Below are 25,090 nucleotides of genomic sequence, written 5' to 3'. Positions count from 1 at the left end.
AGCCTAGGGACGCCACCTGTGCCCACACCCTCTGTGCCCTCCAGCGTGGGCTGGGCCCAGGAGTTCCTCCCAGTCCCTGGCACCTACTGGAGGGGTTGGGGGCTGGGTGGGGGGTGGGTGCGGAGGTGTGCAATCTCCTGTGCTTGTGAACTAGGTGTGCTTCCCACAAGTCCTGTGGACACCTCCCAGAGGCCTGGGGTTTGCTTCCTCCCCGTGTGGGCGGGGCCTGCAACCACCGGCTGCCCCACTCAGACTTCACACACCACCCCTCCCTCAGCATTTCCAGTTCCCACCCCCTGCCCTGGGCTGTGAACCTCAGGCCAACCCCACTCAACGCACTCTCAGGTTCCTGGTTAGAGCCCAGGACCCCTCCAGCCCCAAACGGTGGGGAGGGTAAGGAAACCACGTGTCAGTAAGCCTTGCCGGGTGCCCCCAGAAGTGCCCCCATCATCTCCCCAGCGCCTTCCCCAGGCAGGAGACGGCGCAGCCTCCTCTCCTTCCTGCAGAACCCCCAGGAGCCCCTCGGGGGTGGTCCGCCGCCTCCCTGTGTGTCCCCCGCCTGCAAGAGCGGCACAGAGACGGGGCCTGCCTGCTGGCACAGGGGACGCGGAGGGCAGCTCTTTAGGGAACCCGCGTCCCCAAATCCAGGTTGCGACCCCTGACCCCCCCATCGGAAAGTGTTGCCGTTTCAGATGCGGCGGGGTGGGGGCTCCCCTGCTCCGGCGGCCTCTCTGGTATATCATTAACTCTCCGCAGTGGGAGGGGGACCCCGGCCGACTTCCCGCCGCGTCCGGCTGGGAGCACAATGTCCCGGCGACGGCGACAAGATTAAGCACAAGGGGAGAGAGCAGAAGCGCGGGCGGTTCACACGCCCTCCGCGCCGCGGCTTGAAAGCGTCTGAATGGGGATTTCCCCGCGCGCCCGACGGCCTGGCGCGCGGCGCATACTTCCAGGTTGCTATGACTGGCCCGCGCCCGCCTAATCGCCGACCAGGGGGAAATTCATATAAAATATCGCCGGCCATTGTGGGCCTAACGCGGCGTGACAGTGGCGCACAAAGCCGGATTCAGGCGCCCCAGCGGGTCAGCGCGGCGCCCGGCCGCGAGGGCCGCCCGGCGGTGTCAGGGGCCGCGGCCGCGCCGGGCGCGGGCGGCATTCCGCTCTCAGGTGGCTCCGGGCCTTTGTGCCGCCGCGACACCCCCTCCCGGCCGCCCGGCTCCTCCTGGGGCCGCCGGAATGAGGGAAGGTGGGCAGCCCCGAGGGGACGGGGCGCGGCCCGGGCGGAGGGTCCTCTCCGGCCCGGCCCGGTGCGGGGGCTGCGGTGGGGGAACGGGGCCGCCCGTCGGCCGCTCGGAAGCCTGCCGTGGCCCGGGCAGGATTTTGCTTGTCCTTTGTCGGGGGCGACGGTCCCCAGATGACGTTTGGGGTTTCAGTGGCCGGGCTGCGCGGGCGGCTGCAGCTGAGATCCAAGGCATCCCTCACTCGGCCCCTCCCCGGCAGGTGTGGCGTGAGCTGGGGGGAGCCCCGGGGAGCACCGGGAGGGAGGACCCGATGCATTTGGGGGGGTCACGGCCCCCCAGCTGTGGTCCCAGGTATGTGGTGGGCATGCGGTAGTCAAACGGGGCGCAGCGTGCACGCGGGGCCTGTGTTCGCTGTGACCCTCCCGACGCCCGAGGGCCAGTCCCTGGAGCACAGGAGACTGCTCCTCACTGGCGCGAGGAAAGGGCTTGAAGATCTGGCAGGCGGAGGCCTGTGGGGTGGGGCCTTTGCCCTGCAGACCTGGGGAGAGAAGCTGGCAGCAGTGGGTGCACCTGTGGGGCAGACGGCACTTTTGTCACAGCGGAAGTGAGAACTCCCTGGTGGGGATTCAGCAGAGCTTCTCTGCTGGGCAGTGGGCAGTGTTGGCAGTCTGCACCCCCACTGGGTGTCTGAGCCTGCAGCGCCCGGCTGGGCTGGCCAGGCCACCGTGAGGTCCCGCCTCCGCCTGTGCATCCCTGCGGGAACTGCGCATGTCCAGCCAGCCAGTCAGCATTGCCAGGGGAAGAGACGAAGCCACGGGGTTCCAGGGGCTGGGGACAGCAATGGAGGGTCCCAGGAAGCATGGCCAGGTGAGCATTTGTCAACATCAAGAAGCAGGCTGGGCACAGGCGGCATCCCGAGCTCCTAGGAAAGGAGGTCAGCTGCCCCAGGATGGGGCCAGAGAGGCAGCTCCTGGCTGAGCAGCCCAGCCACCAGTTACCAGCAGCCCTGAATCCCAGAGCCTGTGACCAAGGTGCCCACCTTCAGGAAGAGGCCAGGCCAGAGACCCAGTGACCACGGCCCACTGACGGGAGGATGGCCATCAGCATGTCGGAGACACGCCCCTGCACCAACCCCCTTCTCCTCCTGGCAGTCTCCTGTCCAGGGTCTCATACAGCCCCTGTAAAGTCATGGCCAAGCCATGGACAGCGTTGCACAGCCTCCCTTCTGGTCATAGCCCAGAGGAGGGGTCAGCACAGAGTGCAATCTGAGCTTGAGGAATCTCGCCCCAGTTGATACATCAGAATCACTGGAGACCCTTTAAGATAAACGTGTGCCCCCACCCCAGTGGAACCTGGGTCACCAGGGCTGCCCTGCAGTGATTCATTGGCCCCCAGCCATGACCACTGTTGGAAGCCTCCAGTCCTAGTTCGCTGCTGGGCTTCCCAGAGGGGCCAGCCTAGGTGAAGCCCCTTCAGACCGAGCACGCTGCCTTTCCGAAAAGCTGGATTTCATTGTCCGGTGGTTGCATTTAACAACAATCCTCACCCCCTGCCCCAGAACTTCTCTCCTTCAAGTTATGTTTGTCCCTCAGCCAGGCCACTCAGGAGTCCCCTCTGGACCAATAGGTCCATCCCAGGAGCCCAGCAGTCCCGGGCTGTCCCTCTTCTCTGGCCCCGTATCAGCCCTACAGCCATTCCACAGATAGGCATGACCCCTTGGCCCTGGGGTGGGGGCGCAGCCAGGCAGATGGGCTCCCTGCCACGTCGAGGCTCTGGCCATGGAGCACCAGCCGTAGGAACACCCACTGAAGCTGCAGGAACCTGTGATGATGGGTTGAGGGACCTCTCTTGGGACCCCTCTGTCTGGGCTCTGCACTCACTGCTGTGCAGCCTGGGGCCCGTGGCTGAGCCTCTCTGAGCCATCTCCCTGTTGGGGCACTTCTCTCATTAGTCAATACAAGAAGAGGCTTGGACCTGCTTTTCCCACTGTCACCCCAGGGCAGGGCAGCCTCCGTGTTGTGCTCCCTCAACACCTGCCTTCTGAGCACACGGCTTTCCGTGCTGAAATGCTTCCTGGGTGACCTCCCCAAGGGAAGGTCAGCTCCAAGGCGACAAAGGCTGCAGCCTTCTTTGCCACTTAGAAGACAGTCGCTGCTGAATAAATAGTGGCAAACTGAGCAGCTTCAGTGAAATGTGAAAGACAAGGATTTGGGAAGGATTTGGACAATGTTCTTCCACATTTAAGAATTTGGGGCCGGGTGTGAATCCATCAATTCATCCCAGCACTTTGGGAGGCTGAGTCAGGTGGATCACTTGAGGTCGGGAGTTTGAGACCAGCCTGACCAACATGGAGAAACCCTGTCTCTACTAAAAATACAAAATTAGCTGGGCGTGGTGGCGCATGCCTGTAATACCAGCTACTCGGAAGGCTGAGGAAAGAGAATGGCTTGGACCCAGGAGGCGGAGGTTGCAGTGAGCCGAGATCACACCATTGCACTCCAGCCTGGGCAACAAGAGTTCAACTCCATCTCAAAAAAAAAAAAAAAAAAAAGAATTGGGGCTGGGCACAGTGGCTCATGCCTGTAATCCCAGCACTTTGGGAGGCTGAGGAGGGAGGATCACTTGAGGTCAGGAGTTCGAGACCAACCTGGCCAACATGATGAAACCCCATTTCTACTAAAAATACAAAAATTAGCCATGTGTGGTGGCGCACGCCTGTAATCCCAGCCAGGGAGGCTGAGGTGGGAGAATTGCTTGAACCTGAGAGGAGGAGGTTGCAATGAGTTGAGATCGTGCCGCTGCACTCCAGGCTGGGCAACAGAGTGGGACTCCCATCTAAAAAAAGAAAAAAGAACTTGGAAACATACCCTCCTGTTTGATGTTCAAAGGTCTTTTTCTGAAGTTATGATGATAGATCTGCTGGATTTTATATATGTATAGATGTCTTTGTCTCTCTCAACAAAATGAAAATACTTGGTAGTCCTCTGTTAGTCCCCAAATGCTCTCTGATACTCGAAAAGCCCATTAAATCCAAACGTAGAAACAAAGGATTTATTAAGATCCCTCTAGTCCAGAAGTTCTGAGATACGGGAGACAAAGTCACCATCAAAGCTCACGGATTCCCTGCATCTGACGACCGCACTGCCCTCAGCTGTGACAGAGCCTTGTCTGGCAGCTCTTTTGCCTTTCCTAAATGTCCACCTCTTACTACCTAGAACTCTCTCACCTTCTCAGACTTTATTTATCCATCCATCCATCCATCCATCCACCATCACCATCCATTTATCCATTATGCATGATTCACCATCCATCAATTCATCCTTCCATCCATCTATCCATCCACCATCAACATCCATCAGTCCATCCATCCATTCATCCATCTGCCATCCTTCAATCCACCATCCATCTATCCATCCACTGTCCATCACCCATCCGTCTACCATCCATCCACCATTCATCTTCCTTCAATCTATCATTCATCCATTCATCCATCCATCAACCATCCCTCAATCCATCATTTATCTATCCATCCACCCAGCCATCCATCTGTGCACCCATTGCCCATCACCCCTCCATCCCAGCCTGCCTCAGAGCTCATGTTGCCAAGCCTTGCTATATGTGCCCTCCACTGTCTCCCTTGTGAACCGTAAGCTCCCAAAGGCACGTGGTTTAGCACAGTCCCAGGCAAAAAACTTAACACACCCCAGCAGAGCCTCCCACTAGAGATAGGGAAGGCTTTCCCTGGTTCATTCTCCTTACCAAGGCAAGGACTCTCTTCTCTTGAAAGTGGGTCATGGAGCCTGTTTTATTATCACCAGGACAGGAACTCCTTCAACTTTCAGAGGCCTAGGTTGTTAGAAATTTTATCATATTGAGCAGAAGTCCACTTTCTGGAGGATTTCTCACTGTGGTTTTTGAGAGTGGGCACTTTGTTTCTTATTCATCTCATATTCCTAGTTCAGCCTAGTGCCTGGCTGATTAGGAACTCTCAGATCCTGGATGGATGGGTGGGTGGATTGATGGATGGTGGATGGGTGGATGGATGGATGGTGGAGGGATGATGGATGAATGGTGGTGGATAGTGGATGATGGGTAATGGATAGACGATGAAGGGATGATAGATGGATGGATGATGGTCAAATGAGGGATCGATGGATGATAGATTGATGGATAGGTGATGAATAGATAGGGCCAGTTATGGTGGCTCACGCCTGTAATACCAGCACTGTGGGAGGTGCTGGAGGTTGAGGCAGGTGGATCACAAGGTCAGGAGTTCAAGACTAGCCTGGCCAATATGGTGAAACCTTGTCTCTACTAAAAATACAAAAAAAAAAAAAAAAAATAGCCAGGTGCAGTGACAGGCACCTGTAATCCCAGCTACTTGGGAGGCTGAGGTAGGAGAATGGCTTGAACCCAGGGGACGGAGGTTGCAGTGAGCCAAGATTGCACCACTGCACTCCAGCCTAGGTGACTCTGTCTCAAAAAAAAATAAGGATGAATAGGTGATGGGTGAATGGATGGATGGGTGGTGGTGGATGGTGGGTGATGGGTAATGGATGGGCAATAGATGGATTGTGGACGCATGGATGGTAGATGACAGATGATAGATGTATGGATAATGTATGGATATGGATGATAAATGGATGGATGGTGGATGATGGGTGGATGGATGGATGGTGGATGATGGATGGTTAGGTGTGGATGACAGATGCAGGGTAGATGATGCGTGGATGGATAGATGGGTGGTGGTGGATGGTGGATGATGGTGGATGATGGGTGGATGGATGGTGAATGAATAGATGAATTGATGAATGGACAGATGGTAGATGGTGGTAGATGACGGATGATAGGTAATGGATGGATAGATGGATGGATGTGGATGATGGGTGGATGAATTCAGTAAATAACTGCTAAATGAGACCACAGCAAGTTTCTGGGAAAGATAGTTTTCCCAGGTGGAAGAGATTCCCTTACAGCACAATTTTGTTATGGAATTTCCTTTCTTTTTCCTTTCTCTGACAGCCGACTGCTAGAATAAAAGTCTTGGCCTGAATAGCGCAGGCCTTAGGTGGCTGAGAAAGTTCACCCAGGCTCCTCCCCAGGTGACTTGGCAAATTGGCAGCATTTGTGTCCAAGCACCCTGCCTGCCAGTAGCCTGCGTCCCGTTGCAGTGGGGCCTCCGACAGCCCACTCTGATAAACGCACTTTCCTGCTGACTGGGATGATTCCCTGGCCTTCTGGGACGGCTGGTGCTTCCCATGGGCAGGATGCCTCTGTTGTGTCAACAAAAGCAGAAACCCCTGACAAAGGTGTTTGTGGCAGAGAACCTGGCTTCTGTGGGCTGGCGGCCAGGACTGCAGAGCCTGGGTGTGAGTCCTGGCCTCAGGGGAGCCCGGAGTTGGCTCCTCTGTAAACAGATGACTCTGGGCAGTGGTTCGTAACCTGTGTGCTTCAGAGCCTGTGGAAATCTGATCAGAGTGACGGATTCTCTCTCCGGGATGATGCCTGCGCTCCCGATTTGGGGAAGGTAGTGAGCCGCTGCAGCCTCTCCAGAGAACCCTGGGCGGACGCGTCCTAGAGGAACTCAGACCCCTTGCTGCTGTGGCTGCCACCCGGGCATTCTGGGAGTCTTCCTTGCATGGTTTCAGGACATTATTAAACTTTTATTTACTTATTTATTTTATCTTCTTATTTTTAGAGATGAGGTCTCATTCTCTCCCAGGCTGGAGTACAATGGTGCCAACATGGCTCACTGCAGCCTTGAAATCCTGGGCTCAAGCAACCCTCCTGCCTCAGCGTCCCGCGTAGCTAGGACTCCACATGCATACCACCTCGCCTAACTCATTTATGTGGGTTTTTTTTTTTTTTTTAGAAAAGGGGTCTTGCTTTGCTGCCCAGGCTTAACTTTTTATTTTGAAATAACTTTAGACTTACAGAAACATCACAGGAGTGGCACTGAGGGCCTGAGTCCCCTCGCCCGACCCCTGCTGCATAGCCATGCCAATCACTCAGCACGAAGGTGTGTTCTGTTCACCACGCTCCAGACGCCACTCAGCTTTCCTTCGTTTTTCCATCAAGATCCCTTTTCTGTCCCAGAATCCCATGCGGGGTCCCTTGCTACTTCTGGTGACGCCATGCCTCCGGCTCCTCTGCTCTTCCCTGTTTGCCTTGCCCCTGAGACCTCCGAGGAGCACAGTTAGGCATTTTGCACAACAGCCCTCAACCGGGGTGGGTCTGACGTCTCCCAGCCACAGGATCTGCGGGCTGCGCATTTTAGCGCGGATACCTCGAAGGCTGCATGTGGCTGGCCCTCATGCGTCCTCCCAGGAAGCACACGGTCCTGTGTCCCATTCCAGGCAAGGCGAGCCCCGTCCCCAGTGCAGATGCCATCTGCCAGGCCGCTCCCGTGCACCGTTGAGGCTTTTCCCGTCATGCTTGAACAACACCCCGAGCTGCTGCGGGACTGCTCAGACACCTCCTGGCTTCAGCTTTGACCCAGTCTGTCCTGGCCAGAACACAGGGGCTCCTGCTTTTCTGGCCTATGGTCTTGCAGCCAGCAGCTTCTACTTCGGCCTGGGAGCGGGGTGTCTGGCCTGGGATCCGAGCCTCTCTGCAGAGACTTCTCGTCTCACGACTGAATCAAAGGCCTACTCCATGGCTGTCTCAGCCTGGCCGGGAGCTCACCTCCAGTTGTGACAAGAGGGGAAATCCAGGCTCAGCCTGCTGGTGACCGAACCGAGCAAGAATGAGCTCTTTTCTCTCCGAGTGGAAGCCCTGAGCACCGCCGCCTTGCCCCTGAGTGTGTCTGGCCGTCGGGGCTGTTTGCCTGAGTTCTGATAAGCAGGATCTCCAGGCCCTTGTTCTGGGAAGGGCATGGGTGAGGCGGGGTGAGCCCTGGCCTCAGGCTCTGGTTCTCCCTTTATCAGAAGTTCAGAAGCCAGGGAAGGGCAGGAGGGAGGGGCTGGCCTTGGAGACAGACTCCTGTAGAAGCCCGCTGGTGAGGTGGGAAGGCAGGCTCAGCTGGGGTAGGGTATTCAGGGCGTGGGCTGCCCAGGCCATGTGGGAGAGAGAGGGTCCAGCCGGGAGGGCAGATGGAGCTCTTTGCCATCCATAAGCTCCAGGAGCACCCAGGACATTCCTCAGCCCTGCCTTTCAAGCCGCCCCGGAAGGGAAGTGGGGCAGACCGCAGGGAAGGGGTGCTGACCAGGGAGGGGACCACCTGAGTCCTTCAAAGAGCGGAGCAGGTGCTTAGGCTTATAGGCATAGAGAGGATTCATAGAGTGAATTCACGTGGCTCAGCATCCACCCACGTGAATTCACTCAGGGGCAGTGGATTCAGCAAAGGCCCCTCCAGGCCTGTCTGTGAGTTAATCAGTTGTGTTAAGGAAGGTCAGGGGTGGGGGCTTCAAGTTTCTAGAGCTGCCTAGCTGCTCCCTGGGAAAGGGAACAGCAGAGGCTGCATTTTGGGCCTGGGTGCCTTGGAGGGGCGAGGGTGGGCCTGCCTAGTTCCCTGACCCGGCCCAGGGCTCCTGCCCTTCACTCTGGCCCCAAGAAATATCTATGGGTTGGGCCTTGTGCTCCAGATTGGAAATAGAAGGTGAGCCAAACACAGTCCCTGCCCCTAGGGAGCCAGGGCTGGGGAGGGAGTCAGTGGACAAATCTTCCTGGCTGGGGAGGGGCAGCCAGATGTAGAGGACACGCAGCCCTGGCCACTCCCCTTAGAGCGGGCAGGGGCACAGCAGGTCCAGACTGAGCCCAGGAAGGCACTGGAAAGAGCCCAAGGTAAAGACAAAGGCTGAGTGCGGCCTGAGGCCAGGGAGCTGCACTGAGGCCAGGAGAGGACGCAGACCCAGAGCGGGCTTGGAATGGCCAGACTGGCACTGAGCAACGACCTGAGCCTGCAGAGTGTGCTGTGAGGGACAGGTGTGCCTGCGTGTGTGTGCATGTGTGGAGGGGTGTGTGTGTGTGCATGTGTGTGTGTGTGCATGTGTGGAGGGGTGGGTGAGTGTGCATGTGTGTGTGTGCATCTGTGTGCATGCATGTGTTTGCATGTGTGTGGTATTCATGTATGTGTTGTGTGTTGTGTATGTGTGTGCATACATGTCAGTGCGGTGGGGTGTGCATGCATGCGTGTGTCTGTGTGTAGTATTCATGTATGTGGTTGTGTGTGTGTTGTGTATGTGTTTGTGTGCATACATGTGAGGGGGGTGTGCATGCATGTGTGTGCATGTGTGTGGTATCTGTGGTATGCCTGCCTGGCATGCATGTGTGAGGGATGTGCGTGTGTGTGTGCATGTGTATGCTGTGCTTGCATGCATGTGTATGTGTGTGTGCATGCATGTGGTGGATATATGTGTGCTCTTGTGTGATAGATGTTCATGTATATGCATGTGTGTGGTGTGTGGTGTGCATGCCTTTGTGTGTGTGTTTGCATGTGTGTACATGTGCATCAGGTGGGGTGTGCATGTGTGTGTGGTGTGCATGTGTCTGTGTGTGCATGCATGTGTGCCCGTGGCTGTGCATGCATGTGGTGTAGGGAGGAAGCTGGAGTCTGGGGGTGTCCATTCCTTCTAGGGGGCTCTTCATAGCAGGGTGGGAGATGGACCCACAGAGGAGAACCAGGAGGGGAAAATCGGCTGAGACACCCCAGGGCCACCTGGGAAGGCCAGGGCAGGCTGGGTGGCCAGGGCTGATGTGGACAGGGCCCTGGGGAGGGGCGGACTGCTGGGCCTGCCATCAGGGGACTGTTGGCCAATCCACAGAAGAGTCAACCAAAGCAGGCTGAAGGGGCCCAGGCAGCTTTGCTGGCAGCCAGAGGGACACCGATGGGATGCCACAGCCTCACATATCGTCCGTCCGCCTTGTGTGTTCTCGGTACGGGGGAAGACGTGTGCTCTCTGCGCTGGCTGCGTGTGGCTGCGTGCCAGCCGTGCGGGGGCGTCTGTGAGTGTTCATGCACTCACTCATGCCTTTCTGCCCCTGCCAGCCTGGGCCCGAGGGTATCACAAGCCCCAGGGGCTGCTCCGTCCTCTCCTGGGCAGCCTGTGCCCTGAATGAGGCCATTCTTGCATTGCCATAAAGAAACACCTGAGGCTGGTAAGTTTTGTTTTTTTTTTTTTTGAGTTGGAGTCTTGCTCTGTCACCAGGCTGGAGTGCAATGACGTGATCTCAGCTCACCGCAACCTCCGCCTCCTGAGTACAAGCAATCCTCCTGCCTCAGCCTCCCGAGTAGCTGGGATTACAGGCACGCACCAATGTGCCTAGCTAACTTTTTTATTTTTAATAGAGACGGGGTTTCACCATGTTGGCCAGGATGGTCTTGATCTCCTGACCTCATTTACCTGCCTGCCTTGGCCTCCCAAAGTGCTGGGATTACAGGCGTGAGCCACCACGCCCGGCCTGCCACACACTTTTCAACAACCAGATCTTGCAAGAACTCACTTGTAAGTAATGTGGAGGATAACACCAGGCCATGGGACCCGCCCCCATGACCCCTTCACCTCCACCAGGCCCCACCCCAGCCCTGGGGATCTCAGTTCAACATGAGGTCTGGGAGGGGACAAATATCCAGACCACGTCAGCCCCATCCGCTTGAGGATGAAAGCTTCCCGGATGTCCAGGTGGCAGAGGAGGTCGCAACCCCTACCATGACTTGCTTGTGGCCCTGAGGGGACCATTGGGGGCCTCTGCCAAGGAGGAGTGGGGGACACAGTGGGGCGCAGCCATGGCCACCCCGCCTTCTCCCATGAGAGGACGCTTGGCTGCAGGAGAACCCCAGGCCTCCTGCTGTCCCTGGCGAGGGGCCCCCGGAGCTCCCTTCTCCCTCCTGCTGGCTGAGGGCCTTGAGGGGAGAGAGGTCAGAGCCAAGGAAAGGTGGGGCTCAGAAGCAGAGACATGGAGGGTCCTTCCCAGGGCACACGCAGACCCCGGAGGCCAAGCTGAGGCTGGGGGACCCGAAGCACAGGCGTCTTCTCCTCGGTCTGTAAGAGCCCCACTCAGCAGCAGGCCGGGCTCTTTCCTGGCACACTCCCTGCTGTGCTTAGCAAACAGCAGGCGCTCCATTCCTTACCATGTCAGAGGGTGGCTCCAAAGTGAACGCCTGTCTTTTCTTATTTTTATTTTTTCAGACAGGTTCTCACTCTGTTGGCCAGGCTGGAGAGCAGTGATGTAACCATAGCTCACTGCAGCCTCGAACACCTGAACTCAAGTGCTCTTCCTGCCGCAACCTCCTGAGTAGCTATGATCACAGGCGCCCAGCCCTGAGTGCCTTTTATCAATGAAAGCAGGGCCTGACCAGGCCCAATGCCTCTCCTCCTGCCTTTGCAGAAGTATCTGCATACACCCACCCCCGGGCCACCACGCATTCTCTCCTCCCGGCTGGGGAAGCCTGGCTGGGGACCTGGCCTCTGCAAAGCCCAGGCCACCACTCATGTCCATCCCTCTGGTCCTGGCCGCCTGAGCTTCCTCCTGAGTTCCAGCCCTCCCTCACACCCTTCCGCACAAGCAACGCCACCCCCCCCCCTTAGACTCCGTTTCCCCATTTGGGGAAGAAAGAAGCTGAGTGCAAGGACCCAGGCAGCTCCAGACAGCTGCAGCCCTCCACGCTGGGGGTGGGGGCATTTGGGGCACTGGGGCTGGCCCTGGGGAGGTGGCGCTGGAGGCCACTGGTCTTCAGAAGATTCCAGAACAGGCAGCCCTACCTCTGGGCCATGCAAGTGCCAGTGCTTGGGGTGAAGGAAGAAAACGGCGAGAAGCCGGGCAGAGGTGGATGGTGTGTAGGGCAGAGCCACACCTGGGGTCTGCACCCCGGGCCGTCTGGTAGCAGCAGGACGTGGCTGTCTGGTTTTTCCTGCCTTTGTTCAGTCATGTGACTATTCTGAGATCCTTCGTGCTATTTTTCTATCATTCCTAAGTTGAATGCTGTTAGGGACCTGCCACTGTTTTTTAGACATCCCTGTTGACGGACATTGGGATACTTCTAGTTTGGGGCTTGTGTGAACATTTGCTTATGAGTCTGCGCAGACACGGGTTTCCAATGGGGCAAACCTACCTACCAATGGCTGGTGAATGCTTGCCCTTGAAGACAGCGCCAAAGTGCCTCCCAAGGGGCCCGCACCTTCCCCTCCCTCCAGCCTCCCAAGGGGCCCGCACCTTCCCCTCCCTCCAGCCTCGAACAAGGGTCAGGGTCCACCTTCTCCATGTCCTTGCCAGCACTTGCTACTCTGCAACTCCTGGATTTGGCCATCCCAGTACACGTGGGGCAGCCCCTCACTGGGTTTCGATTTGCACATCCCCAAGGTGGGTGATGTCGACCATCTTTCCAGGTGCACACTGGCCTGGTGCCATATATATATATATATATATTTTTTGAGACGGAGTTTCACTCTTGTTGTCCAGGCTGGAGCGCAGTGGCGTGATCTGGGCTCACTGCAACCTCTGCCTCCCGGTTTCTAGAGATTCTCCTGGCTCAGCCTCCCAAGTAGCTGAGATTACAGGTGCCTGCCACCGCGCCCCGCCAATTTTTGTATTTTCAGTAGAGACCGGGTTTCACCGTGTTGGTCAGGCTGGTCTCAAACTCCTGACCTTGTGATCCACCCACCTCAGCCTCTTAAAGTGCTGGGATTACAAGCGTGAGCCACCATGCTCAGTCCTTTTTTTTTTCTTAAAGACAGCATCTTGCTCTGTTGCCGAGGCTGGAATGTGATCATAGTTCACTGCAGCCTCAAGCTCCTGGGCTCTAGTGATCCTCCCACCTCAGCCTCTCGAAGGGCTGGGATCACAGGTGTGAGCCACCACACCCAGCTGTTTGTTTTTTTAAAAGGGCTGGAGTGCAGTGGTGTGATCATCGCTCACTGCAGCCTCCACTTCCTGGGCTCAGGTGATCCTCCTGCCTCAGCCTCCCATGTAGCTGGGGCCACACCCAGTTCATGTTTTTAGTTTTTGAAGAGATGGGGTCTTGCTATGTTGAAAAGGCTGTCGTGCTCTCAAGCAGTCCTCCTACCGCGTCCTCCCAAAGTGCTGAGATTACAGGCATGAGCCGCTGTACCTAGCCAAAGTTGATTGTTAAAAAGGGCCTGCTGCCAACCTCCCCCGTCTCTGGCCTCTTCTGTCGCATGAAATCTCCTGCACACACTGGTTCCCCTTCACCTCCCCTTCCCCTTCTGCCGCAAGTAGAAACAGGCTGAGGCCCTTGCCAGAGGCGGCTGCTGGAGCCACGCTTCTGTATAGCCTGCAGATCCTGAAGCGAGTCAGCCGCTCTGCCTTGCCCACCACGCAGCCTCTGGAGCTCCTTTACCGCAATGCAGACGGGCTCGGACCCCAGCCTCCCCAAGCCCTGCTAACGCTGCGTCTCTCCTCTCTCTGCAGCTACCCGGGAGTCAGCCTTCGTGCACGCCATTGCCTCAGCCGGCGTGGCCTTCGCGGTGACACGCTCATGTGCAGAGGGCACGGCCGCCATCTGTGGCTGCAGCAGCCGCCACCAGGGCTCACCAGGCAAGGACTGGAAGTGGGGTGGCTGCAGCGAGGACGTCGAGTTTGGTGGGATGGTGTCTCGGGAGTTCGCTGATGCCCGGGAGAACCGGCCAGATGCCCGCTCAGCCATGAACCGCCACAACAATGAGGCTGGGCGCCAGGTAGGTTCTCGGCCCGCAGGGGTGTGGGCAAGGAGGCGCGTCCTCAGCAGGGCGTGTGCCCTGGCTCCTTGGGGCATGTGGCCTGGTGAGGCAGGATGGTGGCCAGGCCGAGGGTCTGCTGGACTCTTGCCTGGGTGTGTAACGCTTTGCAGCAGCCAGCTGCACAGAGCGTCCAGTGCGCTCCTGGGATGGTGAGCCCACCTGTGGACTGGGGTGGCCAAGCAGGAGGGATGGGGCAAAGGCCTGGTCCACAGGAGCCCCTCACAGCCCAGGAGGGAGACTGCCAGGCAGCCACAGAGATGAGGGGAGCTCTGCAGTGAGGAAGTGCGGGCACTCAGGTGACCCAATGCCAAGGACAGCTGGCAGTTATTTAGGAGGAGGGAGGCTGGGAGAGCCTCCCAGGCAGCCTGGAGGTGAGAGAAAGCCAGTGACTTGGTCTGGGCACAGTATGGCGTGTAGTGGAACAAACAGCATCTTGCTGTGGAGAGGCCAACCCAGACCAAGCTGTGTGAAGCTCCGTGAGCCTGTGTCTTAGTCTGTCTGTGCTGCTGCAACAAAATGCCTTAGACAGGATAATTTACAAGCAACGGAAGTTTAATATCACAGTTCTGGAGACCAGGAAGTCCAGGGTCACGGCTCCAGCACATTCCTTGCCCGGTGAAGGCCTGCTCCTTGTGGATGATGCTTTCTGTGTCCTTACCCGGCAGGAAGCTGCAGTTCTCTCTTGGGTTCCTTTTTTTTTTTTTTTTTTTTTTTTGAGATGGAGTGACTTTCTGTCACTCAGGCTGGAGTGCAGTGGTGTGATCTCAGCTCACTGCAACCTCCACCTCCCGGGTTCAAGTGATTCTCCTGCCTCAACCTCCCAAGTAGCTGGGATTACAGGTGTGCACCACCATGCCCAGCTAATTTTTGTATTTTTAGTATAGACAACATCCCACCATGTTGGTCAGGCTGGTCTCAAACTCCTGCCCTTGTGATCCACCTGATTCAGCCTCCCAATGTGCTGGGATTACAGGGGTGCCCCACTGCGCCTGCCCGCACCTGGGGTTACTTTTAGGAGGGCATTGTTTAAGGCCATTCTTGCACGGCTATAAAGAAATGCCTGGGGCCGGGTGATTTATAAAGAAGAGAGGTTTAACGGGCTCACGGGTCTGCCGGCTGCACAGCCTGGTACCAGCATCTGCTCAGCTTCCTGGGAGATCTCAGGGAGATTACACGCATGGCAGAGGGCGGGGTGGTGGCAGGCACGTCACACAGGCCAGAGCAGGAGCAAGAGAGAGAGAGTCCCGGAGAGGTCGCCACGCAGACCTTGTGTGAACGCAGCAAGCCACTCATGAGGGACCTGTCCCCATGACTCAAACACCTCCTCCCGGGTCCCAGGCCCAGCACTGGGGATTCCACCTCAGCATGAAATTTGGAGGAGACACAGACGCAGACTGTGTCAGCACTAATCCCACTCACGACACTCCACCTGCACTTGATCAGATTCTAAAGGCCCTACCTCTTAACGCTGTCACCTTGCGTGTAAAGATTTCTGTTTGTGGGGAGTGGGACCAGAGCCTCGCTGGAGTACAGAGGCCCTACCTCAGCTCACTGCAGCCTCCACCTCCTGTGTTCAAGTGATTTTCCTGCCTCAGCCTTCTGAGTAGCTGGGACTATAGGTACATGCCACCATACCCAGCTAATTTTTTTTTTTTTTTTTGCTGCGGAGCCTCTCTCTGTTGCCCAGGTTAGAGTACAATGGCACAACCTTGGTTCACTGCAACCTCTGCCTCCCGGATTCTAGCGATTCTCCTGCCTCAGTCACCTGAGTAGCTGGAATTACATGTGTGTACCACTATGCCCAGCTAATTTTGTATTTTTAGTAGAGATAGGGTTTCACCATGTTGGCCAGGCTGGTCTCGAACTCCTGACCTCATGATCCACCCACCTCTGCCTCCCAAAGTGCTGGGATTACAGGTGAGCCTGTAATTTCATAGGTAAAGATTTTAACCCATGAATTTTTGAGGAACACAAACATTCAGACCACAGCAGCTTGCTAAAAAGGACTTGGTCAGAAGATCAGTGGATGACTGAGAGGGGAAGATGGCTGACAGGCAGTGACGGGTGGAAGGACCAAGAGACATCCATGTTGGATTTAGCAACATAGCAACATGCAGATGGCAGCTGCCCTTGACTATAGCATCAGGGGATCACAGAGGGGTGAAGAGTGAGCAGGGGATATTCACCTTTCAACAGTGAGGAATTACATAACTCAGACTAATCTTCCTGCAGAAGACAGCTTCAGAGGCAGGATGAGCCATAGAAAGCGCCCTGGGAAAAGTGTGGAGCCCCCACAGATATACAGTTGCCCGGTTCACGATACACGAGGCAGTGCGGTGCCACGGGAGAAAGGGGCTCTTCAGTGAATGGTGCTCAGTCAGCTGGGTGGTGCTGTGGTCTGCGTGTGTCTCCCAAAATTTATATGTTGTAACTTGATCCCCAGGGCAACAGTCAGGAGAGGTGGGACCTAATGGGAGGAGTTCAGGCCATGAGGGTCTTGCCCTCAGGAAGGGAGCGACGCAGCTGTGAAAGGACTTGCAGAAGAGGGCGTTCTCTCTGTCTCTCTCCCTCTTGTCTTCCTGCCATATGAGGTCATGATATTTCTCCCTTCTGAAGGGCATGGCATTCATTCAGGGTGCCATCTTGGAAGCGGATAACCAAGCCCTAACCTGCCAGCACCTTGATCTTAGATTTCCCAGCCCCCCAAACCATGAAAGAATACATTTATGAATTACTCAGTCTCAAGTATTCTGTGGTAGCGATACAGGATTGACTAAGGCAGATAGCAACATGAAAAAAAAATTAAACCAGGCTTGTACCTCATACCATCTGTATAAATCAATTATACCATCTGTATAAATCAAATCCCAGTGGGAAAGGTAAACAATAAAACTTTTACTACTCTAAGATCATTTTATATAAGAAAATATAAGCCGGGCGCGGTGGCTCAAGCCTGTAATCCCAGCACTTTGGGAGGCCGAGGCGGGTGGATCACGAGGTCGAGAGATCGAGACCATCCTGGTCAACATAGTGAAACCCCGTCTCTACTAAAAATACAAAAAACTAGTTGGGCGTGGTGGCGCGTGCCTGTAATCCCAGCTACTCAGGAGGCTGAGGCAGGAGAATTACCTGAGCCCAGGAGGCGGAGGTTGTGGTGAGCCGAGATCGCGCCATTGCACTCCAGCCTGGGTAACAAGAGCGAAACTCTGTCTCAAAAAAAAAAAAAAAAAAAAAGAAAATATAAAATATTTTTGTGACCTTAGACTAGGCAGTGGTGTCTTAAACAGTCCAAAAAAGTACTCACATTGAAAGAGAAGTGGAATAACATAAACTATATTCAAATTAGGAACTTTCATTCATAAAAAACACCACTATGGGACTCAAAAGGCACCCGATAGAGAAGGACACAGTCACACACATACGTCCACACTCACGCATGCAGCAAATGCAGAGAAGCCACAGCAGAAAAAGAACTCTGCAGACTAAGGAAAAGATAAACAGTGTAACAGGAAAAGTGGTCCAAAAATTAAAAGACATGTTCTGAAAGAAAATAGAGAAACGTCAGTGTCTATACTAAGGGTGCTCAGTGTTATGAGCCATCAAGAAAATGCGAGGGAATCTATGTCCTGGAAAGGGAGAGAGGGGCTCGGAGGCATTGATGTTCTGGGGCAGGTAATTTGTATGATTTGGCATATTTTGTACTTATGACACATACACTTTCTTCTATGTCTATTATACTTCCATAAAATGATTTTTTTTTCAGACAGAGTCTCGCTCTGTTGCCCAAGCTGTAGTGCAGCAGCACAATCTCAGCTCGCTGCAACCTCTGCCTCCTGGGTTCAAGCGATTCTCCTGCCTCCGCCTCCCAGGTAGCTGGGACTACGGGTAACTGCCACCATTCCTGGCTAATTTTTGTATTTTTAGTAGAGATGAGGTTTCACCACGTTGGTCAGGCTGTTCTCAAACTCCTGACCTCGTGATCCGCCTGCCTCGATCTCCCAAAGTGCTGGGATTACAGGCATGAGCCACCGCGCCCGGCTCTGCAATAATTTTGTAGAAAACACAATGTCCAGTACACAATCAAAGATAATCTATCACATGATCTGATGACACAACGAGTTTAATATGAAAAAAAAAAACAGAAACAACTACCCCAAGGAAATTCAGATACTAGAATTATTAGACACAGACTTTGAGGGGAGAAAGGCTTACTTAGGTTCACAAAGCTAAAACACAAGCATGAACATTGCAGCAGGGAATGTTCCTTTATATAATGTTACTATACAAAGAATATAATAAGCTGGGCACATTGGCTCATGCCTGTAATCCCAGCACTTCAGGAGGCCAAAGCGGGTGGATCACCTGAGGTCAGCAGTTCAAGACCAGCCTGACCAGCATGGAGAATCCCTGTCTTTACTAAAAATACAAAATTAGCTGGGCCTGGTGCTGCATGCCTGTAATCCCAGCTACTTGAGAGGCTGAGGCAGGAGAATCACTTGAACCCAGGGAGCAGAGGTTGCGGTGAGCTGAGATTGCACCATTGCACTCTAGCCTGGGCAGCAAGAGTGAGACTCCATCTCAGAAAAAAGAAAAGATATAAAAGATTTGGAAAAGAATCACACAGGAACTGCAGAACTGAAGAATAAATGAGGACTTCCGGTTAAAGATGAGAAGCTGACCACTTCCCTCTGCACTCTCCAGGAACCCACTAAAATAACAATAAATTAATTTTTAATAAATACGTATGTAGTGATAAATATAAATAGATATAAGTACAGACAGGTAATAGATATAGATGTTAGATAAAATGGATATAAATAGTACACAGAGATTACACATAGATATAGATGCTAGTATAGATAGGCTGGATGGATAGATTAGCTAGCTGAATGAGTAGAGAGGGATATTCATAAGAATACAGAAAATAAAGAGGAAACAATGGTAACCAAACTTTGAAAGCTAAAAAGCAGATAGATGAATACTCAAGCAGACCCAAGAAAACTGTCTTAAGCCAGTAGAGGAAAAATTTGAGAACCAGTCTAGGAATTCCTAGTATCTGATATCATGAGAAGTGGAGATAAACGTGGAGCTGAAAACAGGAAGACCGTTTGAAAGATGACTTTCAGAGTACCTCACTGCCCACTCCCTCCACTACCCAACTCCTTGTAGGCAGGCAGCAGCCTCTTCCTTCCCTGTGGCTGAAGCCTGGAGGTTCGTTTTCTGCAAAGGCAGAGGTCTCTGATCTGAGGGATGCCAAGCACATCTGAGAGTGATGCTTCCAAAGTGAAAAGTTTCTCCCTAAATATAGAAGTTCGTGCCTTTATCATTCCTCCTGATTTCCTAAAGCTAGCTGTGAACCCTAGTTATCCGCCAGGCAAGGGGACGGAAGATTCTGCTCTGGGGATTTGGACCAACTCCAAAGAGGAGCCTTTAAGATAGTGACTTGTGGAGGGTCCCAATAAAGCAAGGCAGCTAGATCACTCTTTACGGAGGACCAAAGCTGACAAGCCTCTGCCATGTTCAGGAACTTCCAACGAGAATTTTAGTGTCCCATTTTTAACTCTGAGCAGACAGCCAAGGATCACCAGACCTCTGAGGAAGGCCTCTAACAACAACAATGGTGAAGTCCAAAACAAACTCAAACAAATTTATGGGAAAGAGACAGTGTAAAGAGAGATGAGCTGGGTACAGTGGCTCACACCTGTAATCCCAGCACTTTGGGAGGCCAAGATGGGCAGATCACAAAGTCAGGAGTTTGAGACCAACCTGACCAACCAGGTGAAACCCCATCTCTAATGAAAAAAAAAGAAAGAGATGAAACTTCAACAAATGGCCATTAATATACCCAAAGAGATAAAACACTATATCCATAAAATTGGAACGGGATGGTAATTTTAAACATTCAGGTTACAAAGGAGGTCTTAGAAATCAAAAATATGATAACAGAAGCCAAAATCTCAAATTGAAAGACAGTTGAGACACCCTGCCACAAGATCGAGGAAAAAAAGACAAAAGAGATTAAAAATAAGAGAAAGCAGAAGATATGGAGGGTCTGTCCAAGAAAGATAATGATGAACAAAAAGAGGAGGCAGTCAGCAAAGAAACAAGGCAGGAAGTTTCCCCAGAACCAAGGAGCACAGGCTTCAGACCAAACAGGCCCACTAAGTGACGAGAACAACGAAAGACAAAGACCTACTTCAAGACACACTGCTGTCAAATTCAGAGCCTGCCACACAGAGAAGCCCTCCAAGCTGCCAAGGAGAATGTTTGGGCTTTAGGATCAGGAATCAAAATAGTACCAGACTTTTCAGGAGCAATCATGAAAGCTAGAGGGAAATAGAGTAGTCCAGGCCATGGTGGCTGACACCCATAATCCCAGCACTTTGGGAGGCCGAGGCGGGTGGATCATGAGGTCAGGAGTTCTGGACCAGCCTGACCAACATGGTGAAACCCCTCTCTACTAAAGATGCAAAAAGTCAGCCAGGTGTGATGGCACGCACCTGTAATCCCAGCTACGTGGGAGGCTGGGGCAGGAGAATTGCTTGAACCCGGGAAGTGGAGGTTGCAGTGAGCTGGGATCACACCATTGCACTCCAGGGTGAGGCTCCATCTCAGAAGAAAAAAAGAAAATAGAGCAATGCTCAGAATTCTAAGATGTAAAAATGATTTTAAGCCAAGAATTCACTTCCCAGCAAAACTATCGATTAAATGGGAGAGTAGAAAAGATTTGTTTTTAGACATGACATTTCATAAAATTTACAAGGCCTTTTCTGGGGGCGGGAGACAACATGTCTGCAAGAAGATGAAATTGATAGAATAGCTGATATGTTTGGACATCTTGAAGAGAATATTATGTAAATAAGGGAGAATTTGAGGCTGAATCAGTACATTAATAACAGCAACTACGAAAAGTCATTTAGGAAAAGAAAAATCATAATGTATCACTTGTCTCAAAGTATGACATCTAACGTAGTCCCAATACCACCAGCAGTGAATACTGATGTGAAATTAAACTAGGTTTTAGGCAGGAGGGGTTGGTGGTTGGAGTGTGCATCCGTGCGGTGGAGTAGGGAGAGAGAGCTAACTACCACACCACGGTGAGAGGCCAGTAAATCATGCCTAATGCCGAAAAATCAAGAGCTGTCAAGACAAACGTGTTCTTAGAGTTGTAGACATTGCAAGAGGCTGCATGTGGGACCAGAATTGCTGTTTGTCTAAGCAGGTCTTGGAAACTATTGGGCTCCTTAAAGTATGCACCCCATATAACTTTGATCCAAAGTAAAACTAAAACAAAAGAGGAAATAAAATGGATCTTAGATCAACTAGATGGACGGTGGGGGTGGGTATGCTACTGTACAGATGCCCACAGGAAACGGTCAGTATCAGAGGGAGCAGTTCAAGAAAGGGACGAAGAGGAGGCAGGATTGGGACCCAGAGCCCAGCTGAAGCCTTAGATTAGAACTGTCCAATAGAAGTAGAATGGGCGCCACAAGTGGCTTGTAGATTATTATAGTTTGTCCCACAGAGACACATAGATCATTATAAATTTTCTAGTAGCCACATTTAAAGAGTGAACAGGTAAAACAAGTATTTTTGGTTTGGTTTGGTTTGAGATGGACTCTTGCCCCGTAGCCCAGGCTGGAGTGCAGTGGTGCAATCTCTGCTCACTGCAACCTCTACCTCCTGGCTTAAGTGATTCTCCTGCCTCAGCCTCCCAAGTAGCTGGGATCACAGGCAGGAGATGCTCAGTCCTAGATGGTGTGGTGCTCAGCCAGGAGACGCTCAGTCCTTCCTTCACTCCACTCCAGACGGTGTGGAAGTGCTCAGCCAGGAGACGCTCAGTCCTTCCTTCACTCCACCCTACACGGTGTGGAAGTGCTCAGCCAGGAGACGCTCAGTCCTTCCTTCACTCCACCCCAGACGGTGTGGAAGTGCTCAGCCAGGAGACGCTCAGTCCTTCCTTCACTCCACCCCAGACGGTGTGGAAGTGCTCAGCCAGGAGACACTCAGTCCTTCCTTCACTCCACCCTAGAAGGTGTGCAAGTGCTCAGCCAGGAGACGCTCAGTCCTTCCTTCACTCCACCCTACACGGTGTGGAAGTGCTCAGCCAGGAGACGCTCAGTCCTTCCTTCACTCCACCCCAGACGGTGTGGAAGTGCTCAGCCAGGAGACACTCAGTCCTTCCTTCACTCCACCCTAGAAGGTGTGCAAGTGCTCAGCCAGGAGACGCTCAGTCCTTCCTTCACTCCACCCTACACGGTGTGGAAGTGCTCAGCCAGGAGACGCTCAGTCCTTCCTTCACTCCACCCTACACGGTGTGGAAGTGCTCAGCCAGGAGACGCGCAGAGGGGAGCCCCCCAGGCCCTAGGCGGGGAGGGCTTGGGTCTGGCAAGGGAGCAGGGACCAGCACCTGCGCCGTAGGCAGGGGCGGCCCTGTCTGGGAGTCTGCCCCTCTGCCCGGGGCTTTATGGAGGAGGGGGGCCGCCGGCCACGTGTGACGCGGTTTCCTCGGGAGACGCGCCCCTGACGCCGGCCCCCGCGCGTGCCCCGCAGGCCATCTCCAGCCACATGCACCTCAAGTGCAAGTGCCACGGGCTGTCGGGCAGCTGCGAGGTGAAGACGTGCTGGTGGTCGCAGCCCGACTTCCGCGCCATCGGCGACTTCCTCAAGGACAAGTACGACAGCGCCTCGGAGATGGTGGTGGAGAAGCACCGCGAGTCCCGCGGCTGGGTGGAGACCCTGCGGCCGCGCTACACCTACTTCAAGGTGCCCACGGAGCGCGACCTGGTCTACTACGAGGCCTCGCCCAACTTCTGCGAGCCCAACCCCGAGACCGGCTCCTTCGGCACGCGCGACCGCACCTGCAACGTGAGCTCGCACGGCATCGACGGCTGCGACCTGCTGTGCTGCGGCCGCGGCCACAACGCGCGCGCCGAGCGGCGCCGGGAGAAGTGCCGCTGCGTGTTCCACTGGTGCTGCTACGTCAGCTGCCAGGAGTGCACGCGCGTGTACGACGTGCACACCTGCAAGTAGGCGCGGCCGCGCCGCCCCGGACCGCGCGGGCCCTGCCTGGGTGGGCCCTCCCCGGGGCGGAGCGGGACTCGCACCAGACGGGACCGGGCAGCGCTCCTCAGTGGGGCAGGGCTCCTCCCTGGGGCAGGGCTCCTCCCTGGGGGCGATACTCCTCCCTGGGGCAGGGCTCCTCCTGGGGCAGGGCTCCTCCCTGGGGCAGGGCTCCTCCCTGGGGGCGACGCTCCTCCCTGGGGCAGGGCTCCTCCCTGGGGGCGACGCTCCTCCCTGGGGCAGGGCTCCTCCTGGGGCAGGGCTCCTCCCTGGGGCAGGGCTCCTCCGTGGGGGCGACGCTCCTCCCTGGGGCAGGGCTCCTCCTGGGGCAGGGCTCCTCCCTGGGGCAGGGCTCCTCCGTGGGGGCGACACTCCTCCCTGGGGCAGGGCTCCTCCCTGGGGGCGACACTCCTCCCTGGGGCAGGGCTCCTCCCCGGGGGCGACACTCCTCCCTGGGGCAGGGCTCCTCCCTGGGGGCGACACTCCTCCCTGGGGCAGGGCTCCTCCCCGGGGGCGGCACTCCTCCCTGAGGGCTGGGCTCCTCCTGAAGGAGGTGGAGCTCCAGGATGGGGCGGGGATCTGCGTAGGCTTCTCCCTGGGGGTCGGGGCTTCTCCGGGTTGGAGGGGAACACGGCTTCTCCGGCGGGGACAGGGCACCTCCCATTGGGGCGTGGCTCTTGGTGGGCGGGGCACCAGGTAGGCTTCTATCTGCGGGTGGGGCTTCTGAATGAGGCGGGGCCTGGGATGGCTCCTCCCTGGGGGCGGAGCTCTTCCGTGGGAACAGCGCTCCACGGTGGGCGGGACTCCTGTCTGGATGGGGCGGAGCTTCTCCACGGGCGGACTGTGACTCTGCGTGGGCGTGGCCTGCGTATGCTCCGCCCTGTGGGTGGGGCTCCGGTTGGGGCGGAGCTTCCCTCCGCGGGTGGGACTCTTCCCTGGGAGCCGCCCTCTTGATTAGGGCGTGGCTGCTGCAGGAATCCGGGCTCCGGAGCGGAGAATGCGGCGCACCCGGCGCCTTCTCCCCAACCCGCTGTCAGGTTCCATCCACCCCTGTGTCGGGCCGGGAATGTCCCGTGAAGCGAGTCGGGTCTCCAGCCCGTGCCTCTGAGATCCGAGGGCCCCTCTCCAAGCGCCTGGCTTTGGAGTGCTTCGGCGCGCGGAGGCCTGTGCCACCCCTTCGACCACCCGCACGACCACCCACCGCTGCAGGAGCCCTACTGGGGATAGCCTGCAGCGTCCCCCCGCCAGCCCCCAACCCCAAGACCGAGCTCAGTCCTGGGAGAGGACAGGGGCTTCGCGGAGGCAAGTGATCGAGGCCCTCTAACAGAGGCCCGCCCTGCCCGGCCTCCCACGCCGCGGGCCCTCCTCCCAGGGAGCCGGCCTGCTGCGCCCCAGGTCACGCCCGGCTCTGCGTTGCTCAGCAGCGCCCCCTTCTTTACAGCTGCCCAGCGCCTCCTTCCTGCCCTCGGGTCTCCCCACCTGCACTCCATCCTGCTGCAGGAGAGATCGAAGCCTCCGGTCCCATCCCTCCCTTTCCTCCGTCTGTCCACAGACCCTCATAAGGGAAAGATAGGAACAGAGCTGTCGGTCTCGCTTGGGGGCTGTTCGGGAGGTTTGCGGGTATTAACCCCCCACTGTGCTGCTCGCGAAGGTCCCACAGCCCTGAGATGGGCTGGCCTCCTTCCCGGCCCCGGTGGCAGGACTGGAGCAAAGGTCCGCCTTCCTGGAGCCAATGGCCTGGTCCCTCCTGATGCATCCAGAATGAATGGGAGCCCTCTGAACCCAACCGGCCCGTATCCCTGGCCTCCCTATGGCCAGCGCCCCTCAGCCTCTGCCACTGTGAACCGGCTCCCACCCTCAAGGTGCCGGGAGGAGACGCGACCAGGCGGGCGCCCCAAGAGCCCGGAAGAGGGGACGCCGCCATCCTCTGCCTCAGATTCTGCGTTTTTGGTTGTAATGTATCTGATGCTGCTATATCCACTGTCCACTGGAGTTAGATGAATAGATGTGTTGTGTTTTGGGTTTTTTTTTTTTTCTTTTCTTTCTATGAAAGAAATTTAGTCATAGCTTGAGAGTTTCAAAGAATGGGAAAAGTGAAAAAAGAGGAAGCAG

At 55.4% G+C, this 25,090-nt stretch overlaps 1 protein-coding gene across 1 annotated transcript in view; it reads left to right on the top strand.

Moving 5' to 3' along the window:
- Window positions 1-24,060, top strand: part of WNT3A (Wnt family member 3A) — a 55,212-nt gene extending 31,152 nt beyond the window's left edge. The window contains exons 3-4 of the mRNA XM_039464276.2: window positions 13,608-13,873; window positions 22,469-24,060. Coding sequence (XP_039320210.1) covers window positions 13,608-13,873; window positions 22,469-22,948 — 746 coding nt within the window. The 3' untranslated portion in view covers window positions 22,949-24,060. The remainder of the gene's footprint in view (window positions 1-13,607; window positions 13,874-22,468) is intronic.
- Window positions 24,061-25,090: the final 1,030 nt, after the last annotated feature.

The sequence above is a fragment of the Saimiri boliviensis genome, chromosome 14, assembly GCF_048565385.1.
Source record: "Saimiri boliviensis isolate mSaiBol1 chromosome 14, mSaiBol1.pri, whole genome shotgun sequence".
Lineage (NCBI taxonomy): Eukaryota > Metazoa > Chordata > Mammalia > Primates > Cebidae > Saimiri > Saimiri boliviensis.
This window is presented reverse-complemented; position numbering and strand designations above follow the sequence as displayed.